The sequence below is a fragment of the Oncorhynchus masou genome, chromosome 18 (assembly GCF_036934945.1).
Source record: "Oncorhynchus masou masou isolate Uvic2021 chromosome 18, UVic_Omas_1.1, whole genome shotgun sequence".
Classification (NCBI taxonomy): Eukaryota; Metazoa; Chordata; class Actinopteri; order Salmoniformes; family Salmonidae; genus Oncorhynchus; species Oncorhynchus masou.
Window position 1 is genome coordinate 28,057,320 of NC_088229.1, and position 18,129 is coordinate 28,075,448.

Genomic DNA, 18,129 nt, shown 5'->3' on the forward strand with positions numbered 1-18,129 from the left:
TTGACGCCATATCAGTTACATTATGATGCTGCTGGCAAAAGTCAGCTCTGCATCACTTCACACAAGCCACCTCAATATTTGCTACAATGTTGCAGTGAGTCTTGGCGGAACTGCAAACTACCTCAATTGTTTTTGCTTAGTTAGAATTCCATTGCACGAGACACTCTCCGCAACTGGCAAGTTTTAGGCTAACCATAAAAGTGTAAATACAATTCAAGTCACTGTCTTAACACACCACAACCGGTAGGCTGTTACAGTGGCAAGAGCATTCAGTGGTGCTAGCTATAGCTGTTTTGCTAAAGCAATTAGCTAGCTAGGCTATTTCCAAGTCCACGGTGTGGGAAAGATGGCTTACAAGACCGCGAAATGCAGGTGTGGGTCATAAGATTGCAATTTGTACGTTCATGTTAGTTAACTACAATATCTATCGACTTACTCTTCATCCGAGTTTTGTGAGCTTGTGTTGCTGGTTTGCTGGCAGTTGCCTAGCCAGGCTACCTACTGTCACTGCCTGGGCAATTCGCTCCAGGATTGATCATCTTCTGAGTTTAGGGGAATCCGGCAGACAGATGCTGACAGTTGTGACCTACTCAATCAAATATTCGGAATAAGATCGTTTACTCACCGCTTGAAGTGCTCAATGATTTTCTCCTCTCGTACATTTTCGGGTAAATTTCCCACCCATAAATGTCTGGTTTCACGGACCATACTGTGCGCTCCTGTCCCCCGATCATACAGAAGAGTTTGTGATGTCCTTATATTTTCCGATACAAAGTAAAATACGTTGCGAAATTGAGCGCAGCAAAGTATTGTGCGTAGATCATCAACTGTTTGTTCTGAACCAATGTAACCATTAGGTTCAATTATTGCACTCTGTTTGATTTCCTTTACTGTGCGCGATCTGGGTGTACGAGCATGCGGTCTATTACCATTCCCGTGACTAGGCGCGTCCCTGACACCATGCGACCTTTGGCTGTCGAAATAATGCTTGTAGCTACCTAAAAAGATGCAGCACCCTTGCTCGTAATGAGGCGCACACAGCGCACGCGTGGCACTGTGTGTGAACTATTTTTTTCCGCTTTCAGTTGAGATCGCCTTTCGTCTTGCGCATGCGTGGGTATCGAATGCTTGAGTTTGGGGTTTGGGTCATTGGTTTGGGTAGACGAAGGGTATGAAATTAATCTTTCACACACACAGGCAGCAACTGGAAAGCAGTCCAACAACAGGCCATTGAAACATGTTTTACATTGTGACATTGAATAGTGTATTATCCATTGGATAAGAAAACATATAAAACTGTAGGTTACTGCAGTTACTATACAAAGACGCAAATGACAAAAACAACACATTTAGTAATAAAACCTTTATTAGACAGTTGTACTAAGCTTATATGGAATTTATAAGCTAATAGACATGTATTATTTAAAAAAATTTGAGGTGCTTAATAAGGTTGAATAATTTTTTTTAAGTAGGCTTAGGTAGGTTGTACATGCCTTTATTATTATTGCATTATGTAAAATAAAGAGTTAATTATGACGAAAGATGAATGTTCAAATGTGTTATGGAATTGTTTCACCCTGCTGCAAATAGTTTTCTACAGAATAACCCCTTGGCTTGAAGGACATTGTGGTTACTGGTAGAGTAGAATTCCACTACCTTGGTATGAGAGAACTACAGCGACAGAATTCAGAACATGGACCGTTCTTACAGTATTCTCCCTGTACATCAAGTCAGAACCGTAGCATAAATAAAGGGGGAGACAATGAACGCTCTTACAATATTCGATGACTTCACGTGTGCTCCCTCTCCGGCCTCTAGGTCACCAGTCTACTCGTTATGGCGCACACCTGTCACCATCGTTACGCGCACCTGCGCGTCATCAGAATCACCTGGACTCCATCACTTCCCTGATTACGTTCCCTATATATATCACTCCCTTTGGTTCCTTCCCCAGGCATTATTGTTTTGTGTGTTATGTCTGTGTTATGTCTGTGCATTGTTCGTGTTTCTTATTTTGTATTATGCTGTGTTCATTTATTAAAACACTCACTCCCTGAACTTGCTTCCCGACTCTTAGCGCATATCGTTACAGAATAATGCCTCAACAAAGGGAAGCATCAGGGAGTGTTTTTAGTTTTTTGTGTCAGTGGAAAGACGTCAGATCCGGGAGCCGCTACAGGCTCTCATGCTTCAGCCAGATCGCCAGGCTCCCCTGCCTCCGCCAACTCGCCAGGCTTCCCTGCCTCCGCCAGCTTGTCAGGCTTTCATGCCTCAGCCGGATCTCTAGGCTCCCCTGCCTCAGCCAGTCTGTCAGGTTCCCGCACCCCAGGCGGATTGACAGGGTTCCCACGCCTCAGCAGAGGTGAACGGTCCACTCCTGATCCCCGGGATCGTAATTTTGGTCAGCGCCCTGCGGTCGGAACCGCACGTAACCGCCTCTCTGGCCTCTAGGTCACCAGCCTGCTCGTTATGGTGCACACCTGTCACCATCGTTACGCGCACCTGCGCATCATCAGACTCACCTGAAATCCATCACTTCCCTGATTACCTTCCCTATATATCCCCAGGCATTATTGTTTCTGTTCTTGTGTTATGTCTGTGCGATGTTCGTATTTCTTCATTTGTGTTAAGTTGTGTTTATTTATTAATACACTCCCTGAACTTGCTTCCCGACTCTCAGCTCACATCGTTAGATGTGCACCACCAAATCAGAACAGTAGGCTAAGTTATGAGGGGGAAAGGGACCAAATTATTAGGGTGAGGCACATGCGCTACAAACAGCTTACTACACAACATACACTTAGTATTACTTTATTAGCTACAGTGTACATATATACCTGGAATATTACATAAATTATGCAGCAGCATACAATACATTTGTGGACTCACCTTGTTGTGCTGTGCCCACTTGAACAGGAAGGTGACGCAACGGTCCTTCTTGTGGGTACATTTTGTCAATCAAGGTTTGTTATCAAAGTCTGGCATTCTCTGGATTTATGGTGCTTTTAAGATAACTGAAAACTCTGAAATAAACCAGGTCGAATCGTGACGTCAGTGATCTTCAAGTTGGAGCTCTAGAAAGAGGCTTGAGTTCCCGACTTGGAATTCCAAGTTGGAAACTTATTTTCCAAGTCAGAGCTTGTATTTTTTTTCAGAGTTCCCAGTTGTCTTGAACTCACTGAAGTCTGAGATTCTCCAGTTGTTTTGAACGCAGCAAAAGTCATGCTGGATTGACAGCATTGTCAATGTATTCAACGTTTTCTGGCCCATGGTGTTGATTTTTAACCTTTTAAGCTTGGAAAAGAGACCCTTAAACCCAGACTTGGACCACATACCCACTCCATTGAATAGCAGTCTAGTGATTGCTTTGCAACACTTGCAGTTAGCCACTGATTCCTTCCAAACGACTCATTGTTGAATTTGCAATTACCAACTTGTTGTGTAATGTGGATGTCCAATGGCCGATGAGCATCAATACGTTTTATCTATAATTTCTCTTCATATGACAAGGATTGAAAAGGATTTGCCACTAGATTGTCGAATTGAGTCATGACGATGACTGCTTGTCTAGCTTGCTAGCTAAGATTTTGAAAGTATGATGTTGACATGATCAGTCTAATCAAAGTACGGTAGATTAAACATAATTTTATCTGTGGCCAATGACCTTGAGCCTTTTTGGATGGGCATTTCTAATGTAACTCTATGGCAGCACCCAAAGGGCTTAAATTTGAGCTCTCCGCGTAGATTTTGCGGCGACATAGTGTCCCCATGCGTTACATAACACTGAGCCAATCACAGCGCAACTAGAGGACATTACCAACCTCTATGCTCCATATTTTCCGCTGGCTGCCCCACCACCACAGAAAGCACTGAGCTAGGCAGAAACACCTGCATTTTGGAGCTGCCTTACTCAAGAAAGCAAAAAAGAGACCATGTTTGTATGCATCTTATTAACTCAATATTTAATTTTTACATTGTTTGCAAACTGATATGTGACACCTGCCCTGAATGATGGGTCGCCACTTTAAATTGATCTTTATTTGCATAGGGTATACTCACAGCGCTCAGGGTTTCCCCCTTTTTTACCACTTCATCCCTGGAGGATAACTAACCTAGCAAAATACACTACATGACCAAAAGTATGTGGACACCTACTCGTTGAACATCTCATTCCAAAATCATGGGTATTAATATGGAGTTGGTTCCCCCTTTGCTCTATAACAGTCTCCACTGTTCTGGGAAGGCTTTCCACTAGATGTTGGAACATTGCTGTGGGGACTTGATTCCCCGTAGCAATGTCACTGAGCTCTTCAGTAAGGCCATTCTACTGCCACTGTTTGTCTATGGAGATTGCTTGGCGGTGTGCTCAATTTCATACACATCAGCAACAGGTGTGGCTGAAATAGCCAAATCCACTCATTTGAAGGGTGTCCACATACTTCTGTGTATACAGTGTATATCTTTGCCCTTTTGAATAAGTCAAATCAAAGTGTATTGGTGGCTTACCCAGATTTGCAGGGAAATGTAGCAAAATGCTTATGTTTCTAGCTCCAACACTAAGTTGCAATGCCATTTCAACTTAGTGGCTATACCACAGACGTCAGTAACTCAACTCTTTTGCTAGTTTCTGAGCTCTGTTTAATAATTAACAGCATAATCAGGCACAAGGCCACAAAACAAAGTAAGGTGATAAGATATAATTGCCTATAGGTCAAAGTCCTTGCGTTGCAAGTTCAGTAGGCCAGCCTTGTTAATGTTATTAAATATCAAATTACGTGATAGAACCGTAGGCTACAGTTTACAGTGAAGGTTTTATGAAATCTAATGGACAGTTTGAATAAAGATGGTTAGGCCTACGTGAAGAAAACAAATCCATTGTTTTAGGCTACGCATGCGCTGCAATGTGGTAAAAAAAAAGGGGGAAAGGAGCTGCATTTGAACAAGGACGCATGCGTATGGCTCACCTACCAAGGGGCCAGAGATAGGCATTTCTAGAAAGGCTACAGTTGAGTCAAGTCGTCAACGAGGAGGGACTGGCACGTTATAATTTCCACGAACTCCATACATGAATGCTCTTGGAAATAATCGTGTGCTTCCAATAACAGCGCAACGCAAGCAATTTTTTTTCTGATGTAAAAAGGAACTGCTAAATAAAATCCAATAACATCGTGGATTGTACAATTGTTTTATTGTCCAAGACAGGCATTTTGTGGTGGAACTATCAAGCCTATACCATGCCATATTCCTTTACACCTTCAGTCTTGGTCGACCCTGGATTATATTGATCATGCGGCACCGTTTTATTATCCACACTTCTTCAAATGATCATGGAATAAATAAACGGAATAAACAAGTCTAATGTTGGAGGCAGGCAAATAAATACCTTACTGTGAAATACAATCTGTGCATACAAATAGTGGCCAGAAAACTTCTCAAAAGATAGAAAAGGACTGATAAAAAATCGGCTCTGTAGGTGCCATAAATGTGGGGTTTAAATGTGGTAGGCCTATCTGCATTCGGCAAAAAACAGTGCCGAATAGATTTTTCTGTGAGGCGTAATTTACATTGTCATGTTTATATTCGATGTAAATTTGACTTAGACTACTTTTGGGGGTCCAAATCAAAGTTTATTTGTCACGTAAGGTCTACACCTTACAGTGAAATGCTTACTTACAGGCTCTAACCAATAGCGCAAAAAAAGGTATTAGGGGAACAATAGGTAAGTAAAGAAATAAAACAACAGTAAAAGGACAGGCCATATACAGTAGCGAGGCTATAAAAGTAGCGAAGCTACATACAGACACCGGTTAGTCAGGCTGGTTGATGTAGTATGTACATGTAGATATGATTAAAGTGACTATGCATATATGATGAACAGATAGTTGCAGTAGCGTAAAAGAGGGGTTGGCGGGTGGCGGGACACAATTCAGATAGCCCGGTTAGTCAATGTGCGGGAGCACTGGTTGGTCGGCCCAATTGAGGTAGTATGTACATGAATGTATAGTTGAAGTGACTATTCATTTATGATAAACAGAGAGTAGCAGCAGCGTAAAAAGAGGGGGGGGGGGGGTCACACAATGCAAATAGTCCGGGTAGTCATTTGATTACCTGTGCCTTTTTGTCCTAGACTTGGCACTCTGGTAGCGCTTGCCATGCAGTAGTAGAGAGAGCAGTCTTTGACTGGGGTGGCTGGGGTTTTTAACCATTTTTAGGGCCTTCCTCTGACACCGGCTGGTGTAGAGGTCCTGGATGGCAGGCAGCTTAGACCCACTGATGTACTGGGCCATAAGCACTACCCTCTGTAGTGCCTTGCGGTCAGAGGCCGAGCAATTGCCGTACCAGGCAGTGATGCAACTGGTCAGGATGCTCTCCATGTTGCAGCTGTAGAACCTTTTGAGGATCTCAGGACCCATACCAAATCTTTTTAGTTTCCTGAGGGGGAATAGGCTTTGTTGTGCCCTCTTCACAACTGTCTTGGTGTGTTTAGACCATTCTAGTTTGTTGTTGATGAGAATGGGGGCGTGCTCGGTCCTCCTTTTTCTGTGGTCCACAATCATCTCCTAAATCTTGGTTACGTTGAGGGATAGGTTGTTATTCTGGCACCACCCAGCCAGGTCTCTTATCTCTTCCCTATAGGCTGTCTCGTCATTGTCGGTGATCAGGCCTACCACTGTTGTGTTGTCTGCAAACTTAATGATGGTGTTGGAGTCGTGCCTGGCCGTTCAGTCATGAGTGAACAGGGAGTACAGGAGGGGGCTGAGCACGCACCCCTGGGGAGCTCCAGTGTTGAGGATCAGCGTGGCAGATGTGTTGCTACCAACCCTCACCACCTGGGGGCGGCCCGTCAGGAAGTCCAGGATCCAGTTGCAGAGGGAGGTGTTTAGTCCCAGGATCCTTAGGTTTAGTGATGAGCTTTGAGGGTACTATGGTGTTGAACGCTGAGCTGTGGTCAAAGATAGCATTCTCACATAAGTGTTCCTTTTGTCCAGGTGGGAAAGGGCAGTGTGGAGTGCAATAGAGATTGCATCATCTGTGGATCTGTTTGGGTGGTATGCAAATTGGAGTGGGTCTAGAGTTTCTGGGATAATGGTGTTGATGTGAGCCATGACCAACCTTTCAAAGCACTTCATGGTTATGGAAGCGAGTGCTACGGGTCTGTAGTCATTTTGGCAGGTTGCCTTTGTGTTCTTGGGCACAGGGACTATGGTGGTCTGCTTGAAACATGTTGGTATTACAGACTCAATCAGGGACATGTTGAAAATGTCAGTGACGACACCTGCCAGTTGGTCAGCACGTGCCCGGAGCACACGTTCTGGTAATCCGTCTGGCCCCGCAGCCTTGTGTATGTTGACCTGTTTAAAGGTCTTACTCATGTCGGCTACAGAGAGCGTGATCACACAGTCGTCCAGAACAGCTGATGCTCTCATGCATGCCTCAGTGTTGCTTGCCTCAAAGCGAACATAGAAGTGATTTAGCTCATCTGGTAGACTCGTGTCACTGGGCAGCTCGCAGCTGTGCTACTACCCTTTGTAGTCTGTAAACGTTTGCAAGCCCTGCCACATATGACGAGCGTCAGAGCCGGTGTAGTATGATTCAATCCAGGAAAATGTATGGAGTGAAAAGTACAATATTTTCTTAAAAGGAATGTAGTGAAGTAAAAGTAAAAGTAGTCAAAAATATGAATAGAAAAGTAAAGTACAGATACCCCCCAAAAAACACTTAAGTAGTACTTTAAACTATTTTTTATTTAAGTACTTTACACCACTGATAATCAATAATAATACAAAATATAATTGAAGACTGATGCTCTAAGAGTCCCAGCACAAACAGTTTCTTCCCATGTCAATTAGTCTAACTCTGGTGGTCTTTGCCAGGTGTCAGGCATCTCCTCTGGTTCTTACTCCTCTGAGAATGTGGTAACTGGTAACTTCCTCCATATCCTGCAAAATACACACATTTATATTATGTAAGATACATTGAAATGACAGAAATATTTAGATAAATTGATAAACGTACAACAAGCTGGAATAGCACGGTCAATTGAGGGACACTCATTCTCACCTGTGTTGTAACATCCAATAGGTCTCTGGAGGGTATCAGACAGCTAGACTCACCCAGGAAGCACAGGATGATGTGGACCACATCTGCCCAGCGGCTGACAAACAGCATCAGGACCATGAGCCTCCCCCAAGACGCACCACCACTGTGTTTATAACAGCTTGGCCACTTGGCTGACGATGTTGCTCCTCTGAGTAGAAAATAATTATCATCAGCTTTCTCAATGAGAATGACAACAATATGCTTGTCCTTTACTTGCTTTCTGCTATGTATAAAATACCAAATAGTCTCTGACATTCTGCTGTTTAAAAGTTTAACCATGTAGTCTACTGTATGTTCAGTCTCTCACCCTGCATATACACCACCAGCAGTGTGTAGCAGATTGTCAGTGGAGTCCAGAACCTGAGGGGGGCAATGGTAGCCACTGCAAAGGTGACCACAAGGTCCCTGGTCAGGCGAGGTAACAGAAAGCAACCTGATGTTAGCAGTGTCATGCACACTCCACAGTAGCACTGGGAACTGTGTAGTCTGTACAGTGCCATGACATGGAGTCGTAGGCACCCAGTTTGGCTGGCCAGGAACCAGCTCAGTCCTGCAGCAAGGAGCAGGCAGAGCCAGAGCGGTGGCGCCCCCTCGTGGAGGAAATGGAGACTGCAGCTGAGAGCACAGCCCAAGGAGAACTGACTTTTTTTTTTTTACCTTTATTTAACTAGGCAAGTCAGTTAAGAACAAATTCTTATTTTCAATGACTGCCTAGGAACAGTGGGTTAACTGCCTGTTCAGGGGCAGAATGACAGATTTGTACCTTGTCAACTAGGGGATTTGAACTTGCAAACTTCCGGTTACAAGCCCAACGCTCTAACCACTAGGTTACATTGGACCAGCAGCTGCTGTAGGAACCTACTGGACTCCTGCAGATTCAGAGAGCGGGAGGGAAATTAATTAAGAGGAGAGATGAATCAAGGCTGATGAATGTGAGAATGATTTTCATGTAATTTTTAGTGACAAGTATGCTATTATAATGCTCACTGGTCCAGCTGTGACCTAAACTGACATTGTTCTGAGGGAGAACTCTAGAACCACCAGGGATGAAACCCGAGAGCCCACTACAGACTGCATCACCGGCGGGAACAAGAAACTGGAGAGCTTCACTTAGCCCAATTTTAGTACTGGCTTGATGCCTTGGTATCTTCTGCATAGATGTATCTTTACTGCTGCCTTCATTATTTGAACTGAGTAGACAGAGTAACTTGAGACAGTATACATTTCAAGGCAGTGAAATACAAAACAATGATTTCTAAGGATACATTGATTACTGTTGCCAATGTAAATCATATAACAGTCTGTTCATAGTGATGAATACAAGCATGTTATTCAATAGCACAAATTAGTAAACTGTACATCAATAGTCCTAAGGTTAGTAGGGAAAAGGTCAGTTATACACATCTTGGATATCCTTTGGTCCACTTCTCAAGTGTTTGTTTTTTTATGAGTCCCTCCCTATCTATGAAATGATAATTGCATTCAGATTATAATTCTAGGGCAAAAGGAGGTTTAGCAACAATCGATTTCGAGTTTGTTTGCTAGTCAAATGGATGTAAAATTGTAATGTGTGAAACAAGTATAACAGCTAACAATATAGCCTAACCTATACACTGAAGCTGCCTATGTAACTAACATGTAATAACATTATACACTCGTTACTGAGACACGTGGAATCATATCTTCCCATATGATCTTTCGGGACATTACCATTGGCGTATACGTTTCTCACTTTTCAGCCTTTAAGAATAAGTGTACTCTCATCAGGTTACAGAGAACAGAGATCCCACATGCGCAGTCCTGTATATTACCAAGAATATTTGATCACCTGACATCTCCAAAATTGACGTATTCAACAAAAATGGTTCTTAAAATAAAGGTAGACTACAGCATGAGTGGTAACCTGCAAAAGGGCATTCAAAATAAACCAAGAAAGGATCAGGCCAAGCGCCGACCTACCTGGGGTAGCCTAGAGAACGATACGCAAATCTCACTTAAGAGTAGACTGTCCAGAGGGTTTGCGTCCAGCGTTAGCCATCCAGATAAACTCGGAAGAAATTAGGTAATGAAGGATAACATTTGCGGTAAATCGCTTCAGTATTAGCCTTACGTTTCCCTATATCTATAGTTTCGATATCAAACCTGTTGAAATTATAGGCTATTTTCGGAAATAGGTCATTTCATAGCAACAATTATATTTCGATAAAAGATAAGACCACGCCCGCTTATCAATTGACAGGATACTACAATAATTTCAAAATTTAAATTTCTACCTCGGCTGTTTATGTCCCTATGATTAAATAACACTGAGCTTTGCTCATTCATTGTGCTGTTTATAGGTCAGAGTCATGGGCAGACATTTTATTTTTATTTAACCTTTATTTAACTAGGCAAGTCAGTTAAAGAACAAATTCTCATTTACAATGACGGCCTACCAAAAGGCAAAAGGCCTTTTCCCCTTTTGGTAGGCTGGGATTAAAAATAAAATCAAAATATAGGACAAAACTCACATCACAACAAGAGAGACAACACTACATAAAGAGAAACCTAACATGCTGACTACACCGCTCACGTCACGTGCGTGAGCATTGCAAAATCAATTTAAACATACATGTTATTCAATTATTGCACCCACACTGCTCGCAAACGAGCGTCTGTGTTGCCAAGTGCTAAAATAGAAGTCAGTTCTATTTGTACCGCTTGATCGTGGAGCAAATCCTGCCTCTCCCATCTCCTCATTGGTTTATAGAAACAGATACCCACATGCCATCTCCTCATTGGTTATACCCACATGGGCGATTGAAAGACAACTGAGTTTGTCGGTCGTCGTGGTAATACTATGAAAGTTTAGATGCCAATCTCCATATAAAGTCCAAAGAAGAAAAAGCCTGGAAGGAGGAGAGATGACTAGAAACAATTCGGTTGACTGTTTTATGTGTGGATTAATTTGTCGGAATAGAGGACCTTGTACATTTCAGGTAAAATAACAACTCAACGTTTATATCCCAGGACAAATTAGCTAGCACCAGCAAGCTAGCTAAAAATGACAAATTCACCATGATTTAAGATCAGATCCACTATCTCCTGGGTCCATGTGGTTTCTATCAGGAATAGATATTGGTATCACATGCGTTCTTACTCACCTGATACTGATGATATTTGTATATTGTCAAAAATTCAAAATGTTGTCATAATACACCGTTTTTTACCCTCACAGAACAAGCATCCTCTTCCATTCCTACTTTATTCACTGTCGAATCATTCATTAGTTATATCTTTGAGTTGAGTATATACTTTTCCTCACCTGCCTCACCTTTTCCTTAGAATTTCTCCACTTGTTCCCAGTGTGAGACTATGGGCTCCAGCAATGGGATCCCTTGTATCTCCTTCAGGTGGCAACGCGTCCATCTCCACTATTTTTCACCTGTGGTGTGAGAGATCAAATAGGTGGAATGGTAGGAGTACTGATGGACGGTGGACCTCATTAGGCTATTATCTATCTTAGTAAACTGAACTCTGTTCATTAAGTAGATGGCGACTCGACTAAAGTGAGTTTAGAGCAGTGATTCGTTTGAGCCGTATCCAAAGCCACTGTAAGTAGTTTGGTTAGGGGCGCCACTTTCTCTGGAGACATTCTGAAATTGCATTTTTGCCCCCCCCCCCCAGTTTTATCATTGGAATGTGATTCAAAACAAGGCAACAGTTGCTTAAGGAACCTGCCTCCGAGCAGTCGGGTAAGCTGTTTGGAGTGTTTATCCTACTTGATAAAAAAAAAAACAATTACGTACCCCTCACTTTTAAATTCACAGTTAGGCCCCTGAGTTTGGGGGTGGATGTTGAATTATTTTGTTTTGCTATATACACCCTCAAATAATTGTCACTTTTTGCAATGTAAAAATTATAATAAAACAAATTATAATAAAAGCAATCAAAGTTCCTTCGGGTTCCCCCCCGACCCCGCAACAGTAATGTGAAGAAATAGATTTTCAGCCCGGGCATGAAATTCTAATGGTTGATTCACATTGGGCCTGCCCAGGTTTATGGTTTGCTTAACATTGTAACCTGGAGATCAATGCCTGGCTGTATGAGAGGCACACCTGTATCTCTTACAGAACTAGAATGAGATTCTCTTTAAATTATCTCTCGCCCTCTCTCAACTGTGATAGACCAAGACATGAGCCTGCAACTCTCATTTTATAGGCTTTCAACGCATCGACCATCACCCCCAAGTGAGCTGCACATCATTGGGTGAATTCAGTGAAACTGGGAGGCATTTTTAGGACTATAATTTCCTCTTCATATTGTAGCCTACAATACGTGTCTGGACACACCTAAGCCTTAGGCTATTTATGGATTCAAGATGAGGTCGTTTTTATTGATCTCAAATTCTCAGTTTGTCAGCGTCAAAGTAGCCTGTCATTTCGATCATTTGTACAGTATGCCCCAAAAAACATTCTGCGAACATCTCCAGTTATGTAAATGAAATGCGTTTATAAAAGGTCCTAGGTAAAAACAGATTCAGGTTGGATATTCGATAGATATTCGCCTGTAGTTTTCCTTACGTCCACCAACAGCAGTTAGGGACCATCAACATAGTGACAAATCAACATTTTCAAATTTCAATAGCTCTTTAACCAATACTCCTAAAACTTTCAAAACTGGTTCTAGCTCACCCGATGGCATAGACACACATTGCACACACTTTTTTGTTGATTTACATCTCGCACTATTTTTTATTATTATTTGTTTATTTTTTTATTTCAATAGCAATTTGGTCATGTGACCTACTGACTTCAAACAAGGTTCAGAATGTACACTCAGAGGGCCTACACATTGCACACCCTTCCCTTTAGTTTATCCCCCCCCCCCACGTGCGTCAAAACGAGTGCGCCCCACATGTGGTTGTGTGCAGAAGGCTACTCCAGTGGTTATAGGCCTGCATCTGTTTGCATTTATTTCATTGGAGAGTTGAATAAAGAATTTATTTAATTTACTATAAGGATGCCTAATGCCCAAACAATCAAATTCATTTTATTCTCAGTCAAGATGGTGATGGCAAGAGCTTTTAATGTTGTTTTTCTCTTGTTATTGACCCTGAGAGGGATAACTTATTCCTATCCTTTGGCTTTAAAAAAACAAGAGGTGGGCCTATCACGCTGGCCAGGACAAATCATCAATGTACGCTTTAGACGTGTCTCATCTATAAATGCACTAAAGAGGAACATATTGAAGATGTACATGCTCCACAGGATGTTGTTGGCACCTTAATTGGGGAGGACGGGCTTGTGGTAATGGCTGGAGCAGAATCAGTGGAATGGTATCATATACATCAAACACATGGTTTGATGCCATTCCATTTGCTATGTTCCAGGCATTATTATGAGCCGTCCTCCCCTCAGCAGCCTCCACTGCCACGCTTGCCCCCAGAATCTTTTCACGTGTGTATTTTCAAAGGATAAAGCAAAGAACATTAACAACCTATTAGTTAGGAACACTATAAGAATATGGAAGAAATTAAACCGATTCTCCACAATAAATTGGTCCACATGGAAAACTAATGGCATAGAAACCGTAAATTACTTGGTAATAGGAAATACATTTATTTCCATAACAGAATTCAAAAGTAATTATGGACTGACCAATGTAGATGTTTTCAAATAAAGTACATGCAACTTAAAAGTTTCATGTCATTACATTATGATTTGAAATATTTTGGACATTTTGAGGGAATCCTATTTGAGTCAGAAAAGGATACTCATATGATAGGTAAGATATCCAAATTTTACAGCACAACGACAGAGTCATGTCTTAAGGTGTAAAACGAACAATGACTCAAAAATCCATTACTTCTGGGAATGCTATGAAGTCCAAAAGTTATGAGCGCCATTAGAAAGTTGGCTGTCAGAAGTATTACAATTTACACTGAGTATACAAAACATTAAGGACACCTGCTCCTTCCATGACATAGACTGACCAGATGAATCCAAGTGGAAGCTATGATCCCATATTGATGTCACCTTTTAAATCCACTTCAATCAGTGTACAGTGCCTTTGGAAAGTGTTCAGACCCCTTGACTCTTATTTATATTGAGACCCTTTGCTATGAGACTCGAAATGTAGCTCAGGTGCATCCTGTTTCCATTGACAATCCTTGAGATGTTTCTACAACTTAGATTTCACCTGTGGTAAATTCAATTGATTGGACATTATTTGGAAAGGCACACACCTGTCTATATAAGGTCCCACAGTTGACAGTGCACATCAGAGCAAAAACCAAGCCATGAGGCGAAGGAATTGTCCGTAGAGCTACGGGACAGAATTGTGTCGAGGCACAGATCTGGTGAAGGGTACCAACAAATTCTACAGCATTGAAGGTCCCCAAGAACACAGTGGTCTCCATTATTCTTAAATGGAAGAAGTTTGGAATCACCAAGACTTTTCATAGAGCTGACCGGCAGGCCAAACCGATGGTCACTCCGACAGAGCTCCAGAGTTCCTCTGTGGAGATGGGAGAACCTTCCAGAAGGACAACCATCTCTGCAGCACTCCACCAATCAGGTCTTTATGGTAGAGTGGCCAGACACAAGCCACTCCTCAGTAAAAGGCACATGACAGCCCGCTTCAAGTTTGCCAAATGCACCTAAAGACTCTCAGACCATGAGAAACAAGATTCTCTGGTCTGATGAAACCAAGATTGAACTCCTTTGCCTGAATGCTAAGCGTCACATCTGGAAGAAACCTGGAACCATCTGTAGGGTGAAGCATGGTGGTGGCAGCATTATTCTGTGGGGATGTTTTTCAGTGGCAGGAACTGAGAGACTAGTCAAGATTAAGGGAAAGATGAACGGAGCAAAGTACAGAGAGATGTTTGAAAAAGACAATGCAGTGGCTTCGGGACAACCTCTCCCTCAAAACGATCAAGACAAAGGAGATGATCATGGACTACAGGAAAAGAAGGGCCGAGCACACCCTCATTCTCATTGACGGGGCTGTGGTGGAGCAGGTTGAGAGCTTCCAGTTCTTTTATGTCCACATCACCAATTCTTCCATTTAAGAATGATGGAGGACACAGTGACCTTGGGGACCTTCAATGCTGCAGACATTTTTTTGTATCCTTCCCCAGATCTGTGCCTCGACACAATCCTGTTTCGGAGCTCTATAAACAATTCCTTCGACCTCATGGCTTGGTTTTTGCTCTGATATGCACTGTCAATTGTGGGACCTTATATAGACAGGTGTGTGCCTTTCCAAATCGTATCCAATCAATTGGATTTACCACAGCTGGACACCGATCAAGTTCAAACACATTTCAAGGATGATTAACAGAAATAGGATGCACCTGATCTTATTTTCGAGTCTCATAGCGAAGGGTCTGAATATTTATTTCTAAAAACCTGTTTTCGCTTTGTCATTGTGGGGTATTGTGTGTAGATTGGTGAGGAAAGAAAATAATTTAGTCAATTTCAGAATAAGGCTGTATCGAAACAAAATGTGGAAAAGGTTAAGGTGTTCTGAATACTTTCCGAAGGCACTGTATGCGAACTGTAGAGATAAACATCCAACTGAAAGAAAATACTCTTAACACTCTCATACCCACAAATCATATTCAAGAATGTACCTTTTTATTGTAAATATTTCTTTAATTGACTGTGTTTGAAGACAGACAGGGATGCCCTCTGTCCAGTTATTGATTTGCTCTGGCCATAGAACCCCTAGCTTCAATAAATAGTACTCATATATAGTTTGGTGGAGAACAATGTGATATCATTGTATGCAGGTTACATTTTACTGTATTTATCTGAACAAGAACATTGTCAGTCATTTATTTGCTATTCCGGCGCCGACAGAGATAGCCGCCTTGCTTCGCGTTCCTAGGAAACTATGCAGTTTTTTGTTTTTTTTACGTGTTATGTCTTACATTAGTACCCCAGGTCATCTTAGGTTTCATTACATACAGTCGAGAAGAACTACTGAATATAAGATCAGCGTCAACTCACCATCAGTACGACCAAGAATATGACTTTCGCGAAGCGGATCCTTTGTTCTGCCTTTCACCCAGGACAACGGAATGGATCCCAGCCGGCGACCGAAAAAAACGACTCCGTAAAAGAGGGAAACAAGGCAGTCTTCTGGTCAGACTCCAGAGACGGGCACATCGTGCACCACTCCCTAGCATTCTTCTCGCCAATGTCCAGTCTCTTGACAACAAGGTTGATGAAATCCGAGCAAGGGTAGCATACCAGAGGGACATCAGAGACTGTAACGTTCTTTGCTTCACGGAAACATGGCTCACTGGAGAGACGCTATCGGAGTCGGTGCAGCCAGCGGGTTTCTCCACGCATCGCGCCGACAGAAACATCTTTCTGGTAAGAAGAGGGGCGGAGGCGTATGCCTTATGGCTAACGAGACGTGGTGTGATCACAGAAACATACAGGAACTCAAATCCTTCTGTTCACCTAATTTAGAATTCCTCACAATCAAATGTCCACCGCATTATCTACCAAGAGAATTATCTTCGATTATAATCACAGCCGTATATATTCCCCCCCAAGCAGACACATCGATGGCTCTGAACGAACTTTATTTGACACTTTGCAAACTGGAATCCATACATCCTGAGGCTGCATTCATTGTAGCTTGGGATTTTAACAAGGCTAATCTGAAAACAAGACTCCCTAAATTGTATCAGCATATCGATTGCGCAACCAGGGGTGGAAAAACCTTGGATCATTGTTATTCAAACTTCCGCGACGCATATAAGGCCCTGCCCCGCCCTCCTTTCGGAAAACCTGACCACGACTCCATTTTGCTGATCCCTGCCTACAGACAGAAACGAAAACAAGAAGCTCCCACACTGAGGTCTGTCCAATGCTGGTCCGACCAAGCTGATTCCACACTCCAAGACTGCTTCCATCACGTGGACTGGGATATGTTTCGTATTGCGTCAGACAACAACATTGACGAATACGCTGATTTGGTGAGCGAGTTCATTAGAACGTGCGTTGAAGATGTCGTTCCCATAGCAACGATTAAAACATTCCCAAACCAGAAACTGTGGATTGATGGCAGCATTCGCGTGAAACTGAAAGCGCGAACCACTGCTTTTAATCAGGGCAAGGTGACTGGTAACATGACCGAATACAAACAGTGCAGCTATTCCCTCCGCAAGGCTATCAAACAAGCTAAGCGTTAGTATGGAGACAAAGTAGAATCTCAATTCAACGGCTCAGACACAAGAGGTATGTGGCAGGGTCTACAGTCAATCACGGACTGCAAAAAGAAAACCAGCCCAGTCACGGACCAGGATGTCTTGCTCCAACAACATCTCCACCCCGCTGATCCTCAACACTGGGGCCCCACAAGGGTGCGTTCTGAGCCCTCTCCTGTACTCCCTGTTCACCCACGACTGCGTGGCCACGCACGCCTCCAACTCAATCATCAAGTTTGCGGACGACACAACAGTGGTAGGCTTGATTACCAACAACGGCGAGACGGCCTACAGGGAGGAGGTGAGGGCCCTCGGAGTGTGGTGTCAGGAAAATAACCTCACACTCAACGTCAACAAAACTAAGGAGATGATTGTGGACTTCAGGAAACAGCAGAGGGAACACCCCCCTATCCACATCGATGGAACAGTAGTGGAGAGGGTAGTACGTTTTAAGTTCCTCGGCATACACATCACAGACAAACTGAATTGGTCCACTCACACAGACAGCATCGTGAAGAAGGCGCAGCAGCGCCTCTTCAACCTCAGGAGGCTGAAGAAATTCGGCTTGTCACCAAAAGCACTCACAAACTTCTACAGATGCACAATCGAGAGCATCCTGGCGGGCTGTATCACCGCCTGGTATGGCAACTCCTCAGGAGGCTGAAGAAATTCGGCTTGTCACCAAAAGCACTCACAAACTTCTACAGATGCACAATCGAGAGCATCCTGGCGGGCTACATCACCGCCTGGTACGGCAACTGCTCCTCCCACAACCGTAAGGCTCTCCAGAGGGTAGTGAGGTCTGTACAACGCATCACCGG

General features: G+C 43.0%; 1 protein-coding gene and 1 pseudogene across 1 annotated transcript in view; both read right to left on the reverse strand.

The window, feature by feature from the left end:
• LOC135504334 (msx2-interacting protein-like) overlaps nucleotides 1-1,026 on the reverse strand; it is a 32,481-nt gene extending 31,455 nt beyond the window's left edge. The window contains 1 exon segment of the mRNA XM_064922805.1: nucleotides 626-1,026. Within this exon segment, the coding sequence (XP_064778877.1) occupies nucleotides 626-708 (83 nt within the window). The 5' untranslated portion in view covers nucleotides 709-1,026.
• Nucleotides 1,027-7,657: 6,631 nt separating this feature from the next.
• LOC135559336 (transmembrane protein 82-like) lies at nucleotides 7,658-11,508 on the reverse strand (annotated as a pseudogene).
• Nucleotides 11,509-18,129: the final 6,621 nt, after the last annotated feature.